This window comes from Anomaloglossus baeobatrachus, chromosome 9 (assembly GCF_048569485.1).
Source record: "Anomaloglossus baeobatrachus isolate aAnoBae1 chromosome 9, aAnoBae1.hap1, whole genome shotgun sequence".
NCBI classification, from domain to species: domain Eukaryota; kingdom Metazoa; phylum Chordata; class Amphibia; order Anura; family Aromobatidae; genus Anomaloglossus; species Anomaloglossus baeobatrachus.
Window position 1 is genome coordinate 82734449 of NC_134361.1, and position 19132 is coordinate 82753580.

The 19132-nt window shown below is 48.1% G+C and overlaps 1 protein-coding gene across 1 annotated transcript; it reads right to left on the minus strand.

The window, feature by feature from the left end:
• Nucleotides 1-747: 747 nt before the first annotated feature.
• On the minus strand, nt 748-17928 carry LOC142250499 (putative defense protein 3). The gene is made up of 5 exons (XM_075322683.1): nt 17522-17928; nt 2822-2934; nt 2016-2131; nt 1432-1496; nt 748-959 (listed from the first exon to the last, which is right to left on the minus strand). Exons 1-5 carry the CDS (start codon nt 17718-17720, stop codon nt 829-831), a joined length of 624 nt encoding a protein of 207 aa, XP_075178798.1. The 5' UTR covers nt 17721-17928; the 3' UTR covers nt 748-828.
• Between the last annotated feature and the right edge of the window lie 1204 nt (nt 17929-19132).

Genomic DNA, 19132 nt, shown 5'->3' on the forward strand with positions numbered 1-19132 from the left:
GTCTGTCTATCTATCTCAGTCACTTTCCCTGTCTGTCTCTTTCCCTGTCTGTCTCTTTCCCTGTCTCTCTTTCCCTGTCTGTCTCTTTCCCTGTGTCTCTCTGTCTCTTTGTCTGTCTCTTAACCCGTCTCTCTCTTTCCCTGTCTGTCTATTTCCCTGTCAGCCTGTCTCTTTGTGTCTGTCTCTTTGTGTCTGTCTCTGTGTCTGTCTCTTTGTGTCTGTCTCTTACCCTGTCTAGGTCTGTTTCTTACCCTGTCTGTGTCTGCCTCTTTCCCTGTCTGTGTCCTTCCCTGGCTCCATTGTGACACGCCAACATTCCATATAAGGGCGTGGCTGCGCATTCTTCTGAAGTTCTGGCTGCACTGTGGCTCCGAGCTCCATTCGCTTTAATGGAGGCAGGTTTTTTGGTGAATAACTGTAAAGAGCGCGGTTAAAATTTCCCCTCAAAACATAGCCTATGACGCTCTCGGGGTCCAGAAGTGTGAGTGTGCAAAATTTTGTGGCTGTAGCTGCGACGGTGCGGATGCCAATCCCGGACACACACACACACACACACACACACACACACACACACACACACACACACACACACACACACACACACCACACACCTTTATATATTAGATTACACATACATATTACACAGGTACATATAATATATATATTATGTGTGTGTATGTATATATATATATATATATATATATTTACCTTCTAAAATTAAAAATGCCAGAACTACTTATTTCATCACTTTTTTATTTATTTCATGATCCCATTAGTAGTTTTATTTCCTCGTGTGATGACGTTAATTGTCCACCGCAAAATGTCCCGTTATGCCAGGAACAATGCAAGCTGAAGGCATAGGATGGAGTAAAGGGCCGGTCGCCAGGCTGGGGCGCTTGTGCCTGAGGAAAAGCTTGTTAGACCAGTATTTATATTGTCACTGCATGTTGCTGCTGGATCTGTAAGATGAGAAAATTAAGACAAATAGGAAATATTTTAGGATTGTGATAAAAATTCTATGCCAGCAAACCCAACTAAACTGAAGCAGAACTCCAATAAAGTCCCTGGTTCCGTAGACCTAGATCTATGCCAACAAGGGATTGTCTTATCACACGACCCTCTTCCATATGTCTGTTAGGACCACTTGCTATAAGACACAGCGTTAATAATGAGCAGCGGCTCTTCCTCTTCCATTGGATGAGACTGATGGAGAAAGCCCATCCCATCAATCCCATAGAAGTGAATGGAGCAGTGGTTGACCTTGTATAACCTCATATGGGGGAGCCCAGTTCTCGAAATCTGTGGGGACCCAACTCTCACACCTCCAGCATATGTTTATTCTAGTAGTACAATTTTTCATCTAGCCCATGTTCTGTGATAAATTGTGTCTGGTAACAGTATCTTGACTCCATGTTGTTCCATCACACGTACCTTTAGTGATAAGGGCAGACCGGACTCCGAGCCAATAGACGTCAAACGCCTCAGCCACTGTGGCTCTAAGGAAAAAAGAGGTAGTCATAAATTTATATATAATCATTATTTATACATTATGGTATGATAGTAATGAAGTAAGAAATGACCGCAGCTAAGGGCTTACACTTTCATTGATCGAGTATCTGATGTGAACATCGAACACAGATCACCAATATTTATGATCCACTGAGTCGATAGAGGTCACAGATGGAGCAAACATCTCTTCACAGGTGATAACCGCTGAGCATTTGTGGGCGTGGCAACTTTATGTGTACACTGTGCATAGGCAGAAAGCTGCTAATCAGTGGTGTGGGCGGGGTTATACAGAGTTCAGCATTCAGAGAACTGCAACATCTGCAGCAGATAAAACAGGGATTTTTTAGAAATACCAGCAAGCAGCTCAGTAAGTGACACCACTGGAATCAGGATCTCTTTCTCTACATTTTGCTGCTCTCAGATGGGAAAGCAAAAACTTGGCGACAGATTCCCTTTAATAAAGACACATTTTTGGGGAATAGATGCCTCCAGTGCTCTTTACTTACATGAAGAACAAATTATATGGACAAGATGCATTTGGTGGCATCCAGATATATGTAGTGTGCTTGTCCTTTAGGTTGGTGTTTGAGTGGGTAATAGAACCAAGCGGATTGTCAGGACACTGCAATGAAACAAAAATGTAACAATAAATGTTAACTTTCAGTTCATATATAGCAGCTATTATAGACTTGTATATAACTAACATGAGGAGCAGTGCAGCAGATATACAGTATCAGCGCTGTGATATCACATATTTGGGGTTATGGGAAAACTGTGGTTTTTTTGTAAGAAATCCACAACATGGACCTCAAACTTTTTCTTTTCATATAGAAATGCCACTTTGCTTCCAAAAATATGACCCCCCCCCCCATCCCCCAATGATGTGATACTGATGAGCTGCGGTTATACTTGTACTGTGCAGTCTGCCTATGGCTTCATGACTGTTACCATGAAAGAGTTAAAGGCTAGAACGACGCTCTCACTGGCATAGTCTTCATCATTCTGTCATTGGTTTGGCCCAGTTACTTTGCACCTAAGGCCAGAGTCACACTTGCGAGTGCCTTGCGTGTAACTCGCGCGAGTCTCTCATTGAATCATCCGGCACGGACTCGCACTCTCCTGACAGGGGCGGGTTGGTTGCATGTATGTCTAGGCAGCTGAGACGCTCCTGTCCGGAGAGTGTGAGTCCATGCCGGGTGATTCAATGAGAGACTCGCGCGAGTTACACGCGAGGAACTCGCAAGTGTGGCTCTGGCCTAAGGTGAAATGGCCGAATATTAGAAAGGTTAACCCTTCACAACTATTATATTACCGCCAATATCTTGGTGTTACTCGGAGGGTCCAGCCATGTCCCATACAGCATAGTCCCTGCGTGTGTCCGGGCTTGCAGTAAGATTCCTCTATACGCGGGGCCCAATATTTGAACTGCAAACAGAGAAGGTTATCTATTACAAAAATTGCAACTGCCCTTCCATACTAGATCTACTAATAGCAAATCTTTCAATAAATGATGCATCTTGGTAAATAATGTGAAAATGGCAATGAGGTCACACACAAGTCCCATCGTATTGTTAAAGCTATAGCCCTATAAACGCCGATCATATCACTGATGTCCATTAAGAAAATAAATTGCACCACATCAGAATAAAAGTTGTTTTTTTTTTAATATTAGCCCTAATTCTCTGTTGCATCAGTGTCAATTGTATATATACTTAGACAATTTTTTTTTATTTATAAATATGATCATTTTCCTTATATTGAGGCTCTTTCTATTCATTCCTGTAAAATACTTTCCCTCCCTTTAGGTTGCATTAAGTTATATGTGATAACTTGCGGTTGAAGCTAAAATCGTGAAAAGCCGTTTTTCCCTGGGCTCCCGCAACCCCCACTGTTCTGATCCATTTATTGCTACATAATACGGTAAGCATACGGTAAGCCCCTTGGACACCCGGACCGAAGATTAGACGGTCCGGACTCTGATTCCACACATATGGAACATTATTTACTGCAGAGCGGGTCAAAATCTAGTAAGTCTAAAGGGTGCTTTACATGCAGCAACATCGTTACTGATCTCGTTAGTGATGTAACACGCCAGATTGCACATACGATTTGCCGAGATCGCACATGTGACCGGCGCTTTTAAAAAAATTGACTTATGTGCGATCTCGGCAAATGTTATCTGCGATCTGGCGTGTCACATCGCTAACGAGATCGCTAGCGATGTCGCAACGTGTAAAGCACCCTTAAGGCCGGAGTCACACTTGCGAGTGCCACGCATGTAACTCACGCGAGTCTCTCATTGAATCACCCGGAACGGCCGCACACTCTCCTGATAGGAGCGGGTCGGTTGCATGTATCTCTATACAGCTGAGATGTTCCTGTCCGGAGAGTGTGCGGCCGTGCCGGGTGATTCAATGAGAGACTCGCGCGAGTTACACGCAAGGCACTCGCAAGTGTGACTCCGGCCTAAGACTGTAACTGCCTAGCACAGGAAAAATATGGCACTGCCGCATCCAGCCTTTCACATCACTCAGATACCCAATGGAGAAAACCCCCAGGAGAGTAATATGGACTCGGAAACTATCAGCTCCATGGACTTACAGGTACCAGCTCTACACTACAAACAACTGACCTCAATAGCCAACAAATTACTATCTGAAATATCGCTCACACTAAAAGAGTCCATTGCCACAGTAATACATGCCATGTAAGAGCAACTAAATGAGACAGCCGAGCAAGTAAATAGAGGAATAGAGGCCAAGATCTCCACTATAGAGGATGATGCACTTGCAGACCATACAACCTTATCTCGGCCTACTAGGGAGAATGTCTTCCTCAGGAATAACACAAATGACTTAGAGAACTGGTCCAGGAGGAGCAACAGTTACTCCTCGCCTTTTTAAGATGGAGGAATCTGTCTTCCCATGCCGACTATAGCTTTCAAAAATACGGTCTGTGTGCTGTTGTGTTCCTGTTGCTGGCAATTTACTGTGTGCTATTTGGTTTGCTGTGCAAATCCTCTTAACTGGTTATTTCCTCCCTGCTCTTTATTTCCTGCTGATCATGTATTGTCATATATCTCCGTGTATGCTAGCTGTATGATCGAGTTTTGATTTCCCAGCTTGTCCAAATCTGTGAGTTCAACCACTCCTGTCCCAGTCCTCCCCTAGGGTGGGTGAGAGGGGGTTTTAGCAGCAGGGTAAGGAAGGTGGAACAGACATCACCATTAGATGTACCTCTGGGAGTAGGGGCAACTAGGGTCTCCTAGCCTGAGTGCAGTCTAGGAGCCCTGGTCTCCTTTTATTCCCTCACTCCCTGTGACATTTATGCCAGAATTGAGGTCCTCATCACAGGCAGGCTTTGTTAAGAAATGATCAGCAACACTAAATATCATGAAGGTTCTTTTAGTACTGACTCAACCTAAGGCCTCTTTTACACGTCCGTGAAAATCACGCACTTTTTTCACGGACGTGTCAAAGGTGCGTATTGCCCTCGATGTGCCGTGTGTATGGCACACGTGTGTTCTCCGTGTGTTATCCGTGATAACACACGGACAACGGGAACTTTCTGCTCACCTGTCCCTGGCATCGCTGTCCGTGGTGCTGATCTTCTGTCTCCGGTCTTGCCGACTCCCTGCTGCTGCTGCTTCCGGCCGCAGTGAAGTGAATATTCAATGAGCATAATGAGCAGCAGTCGGCAGCAAGTGACAGCAGCGGCAGAGACAGGAGGGCAGGAGAAGGTGAGTAATGTTTTTTTTTTTCTTAGAAACACATGTCTTCTCTCCGGTGCGTGTTACTCGGAACACATCCGTGTGGTCCGTTTACATTACGTGTGACACCCTTGATGCCGGAGAGAAAATGAACATGTCGGCGTGAGAAACACACGGACATGCGTAAGTACAGAACGGACACACGTTCCATGTGCAAATACTTATGTGTGTCCAAAACCATAGGAATACCTAGGTCTACGTGTGTACGTGTCTCCGGTACGTGAGAAAACTGACAAACACGTACTGGAGGCACGTACGTGTGAAAGAGGCCTAAATGAGACCCTTGATCTATTAACAATAGGCTTGTGATAATGTAAGATGGAACAAGTTCAGATACCATACAAGAATTCTGTGGCGGGGGTCCTGCATTTTGGACACACTGATCCTTTACAGGTTATCCCATTTCCCTAGAGTTAACAGTTCACATTTAGCTATAATTCATTTCTTTTTCGCTCCTAATTGGGAGACCCAGACAATTGGGTGTATAGCTACTGCCTCCGGAGGCCGCACAAAGTACTACACTTAAAAGTGTAAGGCCCCTCCCCTTCTGGCTATACACCCCTCCGTGGGAGCACGGGTCCTTCAGTTTTTTGCTTTGTGCGAAGGAGGTCAGACACGCACGCATAGCTCCACTGTTTAGTCAGCAGCAGCTGCTGACTATGTCGGATGGAAGAAAAGAGGACCCATACAAGGGTCCCCAGCATGCTCCCTTCTCACCCCACTTTCTGTCGGTGGTGCTTGTTAAGGTTGAGGTACCCATTGCGGGTACGGAGGCTGGAGCCCACATGCTGATTCCTTCCCCATCCCCATTAGGGCTCTGGGCGAAGTGGGATTTTACCGGTCTCCAGGCACAGAGACCGTGCTCCATCCGCAGCCCCTGGAGAAGCCGCTGGATTTGGAGCTGAGTATCGTCAGGGACATGGCCCTGCTCCGTCAAGGTACTCTGTGTCCCCGTGCATACGCGCGCACACCGCAGCATTGCTGGGTGTGTTAGTGCGCCGGGGACAACAGCGCTGCTGCGCTTGTGCCATTTCCTCACTTCAGCTTAGCTGAGTGGGTAGACTCAGGGAGAACGGTCGCGCCGGCCGCTGGGACTGCAACGCGGCTGGGACTTGTGGTGCGCCGGGGACTTCCGCGCTGGCCGTGCATATATCACGGCCGCGCTTATTACTACAGTCCCCGGCTTTTGCGGCCTAGTTTGTTCGTTCCCGCCTCCGCACCTGCCAGTCAGGAGGAGGGCGGGACGCTGTACAGAGCATCAGCGCTGAGGGCTGGAGTCGTTTTTACATACTCCAGCCCTCACACCAGGCACAGTAGGACGCAGTTTCCCGCTCTTTGTTTGTGGCACGCCCACGGTCCGCCCCTCTTCACAGAACGCCGGCAGCCATTCCTGCCTGCACGCTGAGCTGCAGAGGGGAGACGGGGAGACCCAGACACGGGATTCTATGGCCTCATACCTGCTGTTCAGCGGGCGGTAAGCAGCCCTCAAGGGCTCACCCCCACTTGTGCCGTTTGTATACTGAGTATTTTGTGTTTGCAAATACTTTGTACTGTACGGTCGCTGGTGATTCTCGGCTATATACCCTCCTAGATTACAAGGAGGCAACAGCATGTCGTCCGCAAAACGCAAGGGTGCCAAGGCACAGACATTATATGCTGCCTGTACCGCATGTGGGGCTGCTCTACCGGCAGGTTCCACTGACCCCCATTGTGTGCAGTGCTCGGCCCCTGTGCAACTTGCACAGCCGGGGCCTCTGCTGGACGTGACCCAGGGTGTACCACCTGTGAATGCTGTCCAGGTGACAGGAACGGAGTTTGCAGCTTTTGCTGACAGATTGTCTATGACCATGTCACAGATTCTTGAAACATTGCAGTCTAGACCAGTAACTCAGACCATGGACACTGTGGCATCATTGCTCCCTGGTCCCCCTCAGCTGGAACACTTCCAAGCTCCGGGGGTGTCACATGCACCCCAGGGTGACGATTCTGACTCGGACGACAGTCCCAGACAACCTAAGCGGGCTCGTTATGAGGGGCCCTCAACTTCGTCTCACTGGTCAGGATCCCAGCGGGACGAATCTATGGGTGATGAGGCGGATGTAACTGATCAAGATTCTGATCCTGGGTCCGCTCTCAATCTGGATACACCGGATGGTGACGCCATAGTGAATGATCTTATAGCGTCCATCAATAGGATGTTAGATATTTCTCCGCCAGCTCCTACTGAGGAGGAGGCAGCTTCACAGCAGGAGAAATTCCATTTCAGATATCCCAAGCGTAAATTAAGCACTTTTCTGGACCACGCTGACTTTAGAGATGCAATCCAGAAACACCACGCTTATCCTGAGAAGCGGTTTTCTAAACGGCTTAAAGATACACGCTATCCTTTTCCCCCTGACGTGGTCAAGGGTTGGACCCAGTGTCCCAAGGTGGACCCTCCAATCTCCAGGCTTGCAGCTAGATCCTTAGTTGCAGTAGAAGATGGAGCGGCACTTAAAGATGCCACTGACAGGCAGATGGAGCTCTGGCTGAAATCCATCTATGAAGCTATTGGAGCGTCGTTGGCGCCAGCTTTCGCAGCCGTATGGGCACTCCAAGCTATTTCAGCTGGGCTTATACAAGTCGACTCGGTCACACGTACGTCTGCCCCGCAGGTGGCACCATTGACCTCTCAAATGTCTGCATTCGCGTCTTACGCGATTAATGCTGTCCTGGACTCTACGAGCCGTACGGCGGTGGCGTCAGCCAACTCCGTGGTTTTGCGCAGAGCCCTGTGGTTGAGAGAATGGAAAGCAGATTCTGCTTCCAAGAAGTGCTTAACCAGTTTGCCCTTTTCTCGTGACCGATTGTTTGGGGAGCGTTTGGATGAAATCATTAAACACTCCAAGGGTAAGGACTCATCCTTACCTCAACACAGACAAAACAAGCCCCAACAAAGGAGGGGTCAGTCTGGTTTTCGGTCCTTTCGAGGCTCAGGCAGGTCCCAATTCTCCTCGTCCAAGAGGACTCAAAAGGATCAGAGAGGCTCAGATTCTTGGCGGACGCAGTCACGTCCAAAAAAGACAGCAGGAAGAACCGTTACCAAGACGGCTTCCTCATGACTTTCAGCCTCCTCTCTCCGCATCCTCGGTCGGTGGCAGGCTCTCCCGCTTTGGCGGCATTTGGCTGTCACAGGTCAAAGACCGTTGGGTGAGGGACATTCTGTCTCACGGGTACAGGATAGAGTTCAGCTCTCGTCCTCCAACTCGTTTCTTCAGAACTTCCCCACCGCCCGACCGAGCCGATGCTCTGCTGCAGGCGGTGGCCGCTCTAAAGGCGGAAGGAGTGGTGACTTCCGTTCTTCTTCAGGAACAAGGTCACGGTTTTTACTCCAATCTGTTTGTGGTGCCAAAGAAGGACGGGTCCTTTCGGCCCGTCCTGGATCTAAAGTTGCTCAACAAACACGTAAAAACCAGGAGGTTCCGGATGGAATCTCTCCGCTCCGTCATAGCCTCAATGTCTCAAGGAGATTTCTTAGCATCAATAGACATCAAGGATGCTTATCTTCACGTGCCGATTGCGCCAGAGCATCAGCGTTTTCTACGCTTCGTTATAGAAAGCGAACACCTGCAGTTCGTAGCGTTACCTTCGGGCTGGCAACAGCCCCTCGGGTCTTCACCAAGGTCATGGCAGCAGTAGTAGCTGTCCTGCACTCGCAGGGTCACTCCGTGATCCCGTATTTGGACGATCTACTTATAAAGGCACCCTCTCAAGAGGCATGCCAACACAGTCTGAAAGTGGCACTGAAGACTCTCCAGAGTTTCGGGTGGATTATCAACTTTTCAAAGTCAAATCTAACCCCGACCCAATCACTAACATATCTTGGCATGGAGTTTCATACTCTCTCAGCGATAGTGAAGCTTCCACTGGACAAGCAGTGCTCTCTGCAGACAGGGGTGCAATCTCTCCTGCAGAACCAGTCCCACTTCTTGAGGCGCCTCATGCATTTCCTAGGGAAGATGGTGGCAGCAATGGAAGCAGTCCCTTTCGCGCAGTTTCATCTGCGCCCTCTACAATGGGACATTCTCCGCCAATGGGACGGGAAGTCGACGTCCCTCGACAGGGATGTCTCCCTCTCTCAGGCAACCAAGGACTCTCTCCGATGGTGGCTTCTTCCCACCTCATTGTCAAAAGGAAAGTCGTTCCTACCCCCATCCTGGGCGGTGGTCACGACAGATGCGAGCCTATCAGGGTGGGGAGCAGTGTTTCTTCACCACAGGGCTCAGGGTACGTGGACTCAGAGAGAGTCCACCCTTCAGATCAATGTTCTGGAAATCAGAGCAGTCTATCTTGCTCTGCGAGCCTTCCAACAGTGGCTGGAGGGCAAGCAGATCCGGATTCAGTCGGACAATTCCACAGCGGTGGCGTACATCAACCACCAAGGGGGAACACGCAGTCGACAAGCCTTTCAAGAAGTCCGGCGGATTCTGACGTGGGTGGAAAACACAGCATCCACCATATCCGCAGTTCACATCCCAGGCGTGGAAAACTGGGAAGCAGACTTTCTCAGTCGCCAGGGCATGGACGCAGGGGAATGGTCCCTTCACCCGGACGTGTTTCGGGAGATCTGTCGCCGCTGGGGGATGCCGGACGTCGACCTGATGGCGTCACGGCACAACAACAAGGTCCCGGTTTTCATGGCACGGTCTCACGATCACCGAGCTCTGGCGGCAGACGCCTTAGTTCAGGATTGGTCGCAGTTCCGACTACCTTATGTGTTCCCACCTCTGGCATTGTTGCCCAGAGTGATCCGCAAACTCAGGTCCGACTGCCGTTGCGCCATTCTCGTCGCTCCAGACTGGCCAAGGAGGTCGTGGTACCCGGATCTGTGGCATCTCACGGTAGGACAACCGTGGGCGCTACCAGGCCGTCCAGACTTGCTGTCTCAAGGGCCGTTTTTCCATCTGAATTCTGCGGCCCTGAACCTGACTGTGTGGCCATTGAGTCCTGGATCCTAGGGACCTCAGGTTTATCTCATGATGTTGTTGCCACCATGAGGCAGGCTAGGAAACCATCCTCCGCCAGGATCTACCACAGAACGTGGAAGATATTCTTATCTTGGTGCTCTGCTCAGGGAGTTTCTCCCTGGCCATTTGCATTGCCTATTTTTCTTTCCTTCCTGCAGTCTGGGTTGGAAAAAGGTTTGTCGCTTAGCTCCCTTAAAGGACAAGTCTCTGCGCTATCCGTATTCTTTCAGAAGCGCCTGGCGCGACTTCCTAAGTTACGCACGTTCCTGCAAGGGGTTTGTCATATCATTCCCCCTTACAAGCGGCCATTGGAACCCTGGGATCTGAACAAGGTTCTGATTGCTCTCCAGAAGCCACCTTTCGAGCCTATGAAGGAGATTTCCTTTTCTCGGCTTTCACAGAAAGTGGCTTTTCTGGTGGCGGTCACGTCTCTTCGGAGAGTGTCAGAGCTGGCGGCGTTATCTTGCAAATCTCCCTTCCTGGTGTTTCACCAAGACAAGGTAGTACTGCGTCCAATTCCAGAGTTTCTTCCCAAGGTGGTATCTTCCTTTCATCTCAATCAGGATATCACTTTACCATCTTTGTGTCCGCATCCAGTTCACCAATTTGAAAAGGGTTTACATCTGTTGGACCTGGTGAGAGCACTCAGGATCTACATTTCCCGCACGGCGTCTCTGCGCCGTTCGGATGCACTCTTTATCCTGGTCGCTGGTCAGCATAAAGGGTCGCAAGCTTCCAAATCCACCCTTGCGCGGTGGATCAAGGAACCAATTCTTCACGCCTACCGTTCTGCTGGGCTTCCGACTCCTTCTGGACTGAAGGCCCATTCTACCAGGGCCGTGGGTGCGTCCTGGGCATTACGGCATCAGGCTACGGCTCAGCAGGTGTGCCAGGCGGCTACCTGGTCGAGTCTGCACACTTTCACCAAGCATTATCAGGTGCATACCTACGCTTCGGCGGATGCCAGCCTAGGTAGACAAGTCCTGCAGGCGGCGGTGGCCCACCTGTAAGAAAGGGCTGCCTGACAGCCCGATCGCGAGGTATTATTTTACCCACCCAGGGACTGCTTTTGGACGTCCCAATTGTCTGGGTCTCCCAATTAGGAGCGAAAAAGAAGAAGGGAATTTTGTTTACTTACCGTAAATTCCTTTTCTTCTAGCTCCAATTGGGAGACCCAGCACCCGCCCTGTTTTTCTGAGGGTATTTGTTTTTCGGGTGCACATGTTGTTCATGTTAATAACTTACGTTCTCCGATATTGTTTATCGGATTGAATTTGTTTTTGAAACAGTTATTGGCTTTCCTCCTTCTTGCTTTTGCACTAAAACTGAAGGACCCGTGCTCCCACGGGGGGTGTATAGCCAGAAGGGGAGGGGCCTTACACTTTTAAGTGTAGTACTTTGTGCGGCCTCCGGAGGCAGTAGCTATACACCCAATTGTCTGGGTCTCCCAATTGGAGCTAGAAGAAAAGGAATTTACGGTAAGTAAACAAAATTCCCTTCTTTTAAACCTGAGTAGTCCCCATAGGTCTGTAATATTTAAAAAATTTGGGAACCTGTTTTGAGGGTCAGAGAGGAAAAGCAATATATCATCCGCAAAGCACGTAGCTTGGATTCTCTCCTTATTGATGAGAATCGCCTGAAAAGTTGTGGGGTCCGACACAACTCTTAGCAAGGGTTTTTAATGCTAGACTGACAAGTAATGTGATAAGTGGACAACCTATGACTAGTGGAAATTAAGATTATAGGAAACCAGGAGTGTAAATTTGGGCTTTTAGATATAGGTGTAGAAGGTGGCGGTAAATTACATTTTTTTTTTTATAATACCTGAACTACAAGACATGTTTAGGTTAGGTCCTCATTCACATTGAGCTCTATGATGAGTACTGTGCTGGGGTTTCTGTTTCAGAAGGAACCCCTAATGGAGCCATTCACTATCATGAGGCAGACAGAGTCACTTTGTGCTTACATTCAGGTGGTGTCCATCTTTTTTAAATTAGACAAAAAGGGGTCACAAAAGAAAGACATCGCCAGAATGGATTTCAGACAAGAGTACATAGTGACTCTCCTTTTTAGTGCATGTAGGTGGAAACCCAGATGCAATACTTGGTATAGAGCACTGTATAAACATGAACTAAGCCTTACACATTTGTTCCAAAAATGTCTGCTAGTTTCTGTACATCTTAATGGGATTTATAAAAATCAGTGCAAATGCTGCAGAAACAGCACCATTCTTGGAACCATTGATTTATACAGAACATACAACATACGGAATGGTCACCACAACCCTCTATACATTATAATGCCCCCCCAGCACCCTATACAGTATGGTCTCCACAGACCCCCATACAGTATAATGCCCCCACAACTCTCTATACAGTATGTCAGTATGGTTACCACAGAACCTTATACAATATGGTCACCATAGCACCCTATACAATATAATGTCCCCCACAGCCCCCTATACAGTATGTTCACCATAGAACCCTACACAGTATGGTCACCACAACCCTCTATACAGTACAATGTCCCCCACAGCATCCTATAAAGTATAATGTTCCCCACAGCCCCTTTACAGTATGGTTACCACAGAATCCTATACACTATGGTCACCACAGCCCCCTATACACTATAATGTCCCCCTCAGCACCTTATGCAGTATGGTCACCACTACCCTCTGAAAAGATGGATATTTAAACAAATCAACATCCTATAATACTCATCTTTATAGTTCTTTCTGTAAGGCCTCTTTCACACGTTCGTGAAAAACCACGCACATTTTTCACGGACGCGTCAGAGGTGCTTTTTGCCTTTCGTGAGCCGTGTTTATTGGCTACGTGTGTTCTCCGTGTGTTATCCGTGATAACACACAGAGAATTATTATTATTATTAATTATTATAGCGCCATTTATTCCATGGCGCTTTACAAGTGAAAGAGGGTATACGTACAACAATCATTAACAGTACAAGACAGACTGGTATAGGAGGAGAGAGGACCCTGCCCGCGAGGGCTCACAGTCTACAAGGAATGGGTGATGGTACAATAGGTGAGGACAGAGCTGGTTGTGCAGTGGTCTACTGGACTGAGGGCTATTGTAGGTTGTAGGCTTGTTGGAAGAGGTGGGTCTTGAGGTTCCTCTTGAAGCTTTCCATGGTAGTGGAGATGTGCTGAGGTAGAGCGTTCCAGAGTATGGGGGATGCGTGGGAGAAATCTTGTACACGATTGTGGGAAGAGGAGATAAGAGAGGAGCAGAGAAGGAGATCTTGTGAGGATCTAAGGTTGCGTGCAGGTAGGTACCGGGAGACTAGGTCACAGATGTAGGGAGGAGACAGGTTGTGCATGGCTTTGTATGTCATGGTTAATGTTTTGAACTGGAGTCGTTGGGCGATGGGAAGCCAGTGAAGGGATTGGCAGAGTGGCGAGGCTGGGGAGTAGCGAGGGGAGAGGTGGATTAAGCGGGCTGCAGAGTTTAGGATAGATTGGAGGGGTGCAAGAGTGTTGGAAGGTAGGCCAAAGAGCAGGAGGTTGCAGTAGTCGAGGCGGGAGATGATGAGGGCATGCACTAATGTTTTTGCAGATTCTTGGTTAAGGAAAGCACGGATCCGGGAGATATTTTTGAGTTGTAATCGGCATGAGTTGAAGAGGGCTTGGATGTGTGGCTTGAAGGATAGAGCAGAGTCGAGGGTCACTCCAAGGCAACGAGCTTGTGAGACTGGGGTGAGTGAGCAACCATCGAGTTTGATGGAAAGGCTTGTTGGAGGAGGTGAGTGAGGAGGAGGAAAGACAATAAACTCTGTTTTGTCCATGTTAAGTTTTAGGAATCGTGCAGAGAAGAAGGATGAAATAGCAGAGAGACATTGTGGGATTTTGGTTAGTAGAGAGGTAATGTCAGGTCCAGAGAGGTAGATCTGTGTGTCATCGGCATAGAGATGATACTGGAAGCCGTGGGACTCTATGAGCTGTCCCAGGCCGAAGGTGTAGATGGAGAACAGCAGGGGTCCAAGAACTGAGCCTTGGGGGACACCGACAGATAGGGGGCGAGATGAGGAAGTGGTGTGAGAATGGGAGACGCTGAAAGTTCGGTCGGTTAGGTATGAGGAGATCCAAGATAGGGCCAAGTCTGTGATGCCCAGAGATGAGAGAATCTGTAGTAGGAGGGAATGGTCTACTGTGTCGAAGGCAGAGGACAGGTCCAGGAGGAGGAGGATAGAGTAGTGTCGCTTGGCTTTGGCGGTTAGTAGATCATTGGTGACTTTGGTTAGGGCAGTTTCGGTAGAATGATGTGGTCGGAAGCCAGATTGAAGCCGGTCAAAGAGGGAGCAGGAGGAGAGGTATGAGGACAATTCAAGATGGACATGCTGTTCCAATAGTTTTGAGGCGTAGGGGAGAAGGGATATGGGGCGATAGTTTGACACAGAGGATGGGTCAAGGGAGCGCTTTTTGAAGATGGGTGTAATAGAGGCATGTTTAAAGCATGAAGGGAATACACCACTTGCTAGTGATAGGTTGAAGAGATGGGTTAGGGCTGGGATGAGGACTGCGGTGATGTTGGGGATGAGGTGCGATGGGAGCGGGTCCAGTGCACAGGTGGTTAGATGTGATCTTGAGAATAGAGTGGAGAGATTGTTTTCTGTCATGGTGGAGAAGCTGGATTTGGAGGAAGAGGGATGAGTAGCTATGATGAGGGGCTGTGGGGATTGTGGGCCAAAGCTTGCTCTGATGTTGTCAATCTTCCGCTTGAAGAAAGAGGCAAAGTCTTCAGCTGAGAGGAGAGGAGAGGGAGGTGGTGCCGGAGGACGGAGGAGAGAATTGAAAGTGTTGAATAGCTGTTTAGGGTTGTGAGAGAAAGAAGATATGAGGGATGAGAAGTAGGTTTGTTTTGCAGCAGTGAGTGTGGACTTGAAAGTGGTGAGGGACTCTTTATATGCAATGAAGTGCTCAGTGGAATGAGACCTCTTCCATCTGCGCTCAGCAATTCTGGAGGCCCGTCTTAGTTCTTTAGTCTGCCTTGTGTGCCAGGGTTGCCTGTTGATTGTGCGGGTTTTGGTGTGTGTGAGGGGGGCAGCTGATTCGAGAGCTGCAGAGATTGTAGTGTTGTATAAAGTTGCAGCGGCATCTGCATCATGTAGAAATGCAATGTCTGTGAGGGGGAGAAGGGACTGAGAAAGGGCGTGTAAATTAATGTGTTTCATATTTCTGCGAGGGTGTGAAAATTTGTGGAGGGGGGGTTGCATACTTGGAGAAGAGAGGGAAGAGAATGTGAGTAGGTTGTGGTCAGACAGGGGGAGGGGCAAGTTAGAGAGGTTAGATAGGGAACAGCGGCGAGTGAAGATGAGGTCCAGCGTGTGGCCATCTTTGTGAGTAGCTGCAGAAGACCATTGGGTGAGGCCGAAGGAGGAAGCGAGTGTTAGAAGTTTGGAGACAGATGAGTGGGAAGTGTCAATGGGGATGTTGAAATCACCCATGATGATGGTGGGGATGTCGGTGGAAAGGAAGTGTAGTAGCCAGGTGGTGAAATGGTCAAAAAAGGCAGTGGCTGGCCCTGGAGGGCGGTAAATGACAGCCAGCTGAAGGTTGGAGGGGGCGTAGATGCGTACAGAGTGCAGAGATGGGAGCGTGACAGAGGGTGGTAGTGGAATTGGTGTAAAGGAGCATTGGTCGGACAGGAGCAAACCAACTCCTCCACCATGCTTGTTAGTGGGGCGGGGAGTGTGAGAGAGTTGGAGACCGCCATAAGAAAGTGCAGCAGGAGAGGCAGTGTCAGAGGGGGTGAGCCAGGTTTCTGTGATGGCGAGGAAGGAGAGTTTATTAGTGATGAACAGATCATGAATGTAGGATAGTTTGTTGCAGACAGAGCGAGCGTTCCATAGGGCTCCTGTTAGTGGGACTGGGGGAGCGGGGGTAGGGTGGATGGGTATGAGGTTTGTGAGGTTGCGGACATTTGTGTTAGGTTGTTGAAGTGGGTTTGAAGTGAAAATAGGGATGTGGTGAGGAGGGAATGGGAACTTTCTACTCACCTGTCCCTGGCTTCACTGTCCGTGGTGCTGATCTTCAGTCTCCGGTCCTGCCGTCTCCCCGCTGCTGCTGCTTCCGGCCGCAGTGAAGTGAATATTCAATTAGCATAATGAGCGGCGATCGGCAGCAAGTGACAGCAGCGGCAGAGACAGGAGGGCTGGAGAAGGTGAGTAATGTTTTGGGGTTTTTTTCTCACAGACACATGTCCTCTTCTCTCCGGTGCGTGTCACACGGAACACATCTGTGTGGTCCGTTTGCATTACGTATGACATGTTTGCGTTCCGTGTGACACCCGTGATGCCAGAGAGAAAACAGACATATCGGCGTGAGAAACACACGTTCCGTGCGCAAATACTTACGTGTGTCCAAAACCATAGAAAAACCTAGGTGTACGTGTGTACGTGTCTCCAGGACGTGAGAAAACTGCCAAACACGTACCGGAGGCACGTACGTGTGAAAGAGGCCTAAATCTGTGTTTCTTAGCCAATTGTAGCCTATATAAACATATTATTTCTGTATCCACAAGACTACGATGATACATTATTATTATTTTTTATTATTATTATTATTTATTACTATAGCGCCATCAATTCCATGGCGCTTTACATGTGAAAGGGGTGTACATAATAGGGACAAGTACACAAGGCACAGACAGGTACAGGAGGAGAGAGGATCCTGCCCGCGAGGGCTCACAGTCTACAAGGCATAGGTGAGGATACAACATTATGCTGAACCTAAAAGGGTACCTTCCCACAAATAGTGTTTACAACGTTTTGCATGCACGCTGAGTTGTACACTATATGTACACTATGTATACAAGCACAGTGGATGTGATTTATAGAAATCTTCTGGTCACTTTGCTTCTTTTTCCCGCAGTGTAAACTGACATGAGGCGCAGCTTTTCGAGCCGCAGCATGTCAATTTATGCTGCAGAGATGCAAGTGTTGTAAGAGGGGAGAACAAGCGGACGTCTGCATGCCCAGATTCCTGATCGTGGGCATGGGCAACTGCGATCTCCTGCGGAGAACACTGGCATCTCCGCAGGAGGAATGACACTGCGTATAGAAAGCAGCATCTTCGGATCTTGAGTATGGGCTCTAGGGCAGTGTAATGAAGTTATATCACAGACTACGGTACGTTATATGTCCCATACATTTTATATCCTGGTTGGCCTCACACATTACATTTCTTACGAATTCTATGATAATTTTTTCGCTTTCTTACCTTTGATGGGTCTGCCATATAGGTAGGAACTAGAGTTGATTTTCATTATGTAAGGTGCAGGTTTTGGCTGTGGATAGACGCCGTCATGACCGGGCTTCATTGTCTCACATGCAGATAATGGGGCCCCAGATGGATAAGAGAATGATATAGTGCTGCAGGTCATCAGCACCATCAGGAAGGAGAGGACAAGTTCTGCCATCTTGGTGGGATGAGAATAATCTGTCTACAGACTCCAGTAGGGTAAGAAACTTACTTTCTAAAACCCACACTGAGCCTTTAGCAGATTGGATGTAATAGTCACAATTTCACAATTTGCTGCAGTTATAAAACACTTGGCGTCTGTTTTTCGGCTCAATCCATCCTGTGAAATCAATGATTTGCTGATTTGATGGTCAGTCTCGCTGACAAAGTACAAATATGTCATGTGTAAGCAAATGTAGATAGTCATGAGCTGAAGAAGTACGTTATAAGGAAGGTCCAGATATGTGTATGTGCCTCCCCACCGGCACTGGCAGCTGGCCTTTCTGATAAACTTCCTCATAAAGAGTTTCTAGAAAAACACGAAGATTCCTTATTGTAGAATTTGTTTTATAGAAGTTTATCTCTATATACTGTAGTAATGGTTACAAGATATTTTTGAAGATGTTATATCATTTTTCACATGAGGCTAATGTTCTCCATCTTACAATGTGTCATTAAAGCACCATTCCAACGTGTTTCTTTAATTCCCCCATTGGAGTGGTGCTTTAAATTTAACTCCCCTGACCAGGTGCAGAACCATCATGGTCGCAGGGGTTACGATCATAACCAAGCCTGGGGATTCAGGGGGCCCGAGGACCTCATCCAGTGGCACACGGCCAATGGTGGCAGGTGACGCACCTGCTATGGGGCCCGTGAGTCAAGGGGGGCCCTCCTACTGAGTATAACACTTTCAATTGTATCGGCATCGCAGATGCCGATACAATTGAAAGCAATGATGAGAGATTGAGCGGAGTGCTCCCTCTCTCATTATTCTCACACTGTGCCTGCGGCGCTCTACAGCTCAACACAGCAGAGAGCAATGACGTCACTACTGCTGTGCTGAGATGCACAGAGCGTGAGAACAGTGGACACACTGAGGAGACAAGAGCAGCGGGGGAATGAGGAGGGTGCATTAAATTATATGCAGGACTATGGGGTGCATTATAGTATATAGAGAACTATGGGGAGCGTATTATAATATATGGAGGACTATGGGGAGTGTATTATTATATATGGAGGACTATGGGGAGTGTATTATAATATATGGAGGATTATGGGGAGTGTATTATAATATATGGAGGACTATGGGGAGTGTATTATAATATATGGAGGACTATGGGGAGTGTATTATTATATATGGAGGACTATGGGGAGTGTATTATAATATATGGAGGATTATGGGGAGTGTATTATAATATATGGAGGACTATGGGGAGTGTATTATTATATATGGAGGACTATGGGGAGTGTATTATAATATATGGAGGACTATGGGGAGTGTATTATTATATATGGAGGACTATGGGGAGTGTATTATAATATATGGAGGATTATGGGGAGTGTAATATAATATATGGAGGACTATGGGGA

Excerpts from the sequence above, each read along its gene's own strand:
- LOC142250499 (XM_075322683.1), bottom strand. The coding sequence starts at position 17,720 with ATGGCAGAACTTGTCCTCTCCTTCCTGATGGTGCTGATGACCTGCAGC. Across the intron at positions 2,935-17,521 it reads ATATGGCAGACCCATCAAAG|TTCAAATATTGGGCCCCGCG; the intron begins GTAAGAAAGCGA and ends CTCTGTTTGCAG. Across the intron at positions 960-1,431 it reads GTCTGCCCTTATCACTAAAG|ATCCAGCAGCAACATGCAGT; the intron begins GTACGTGTGATG and ends CTCATCTTACAG.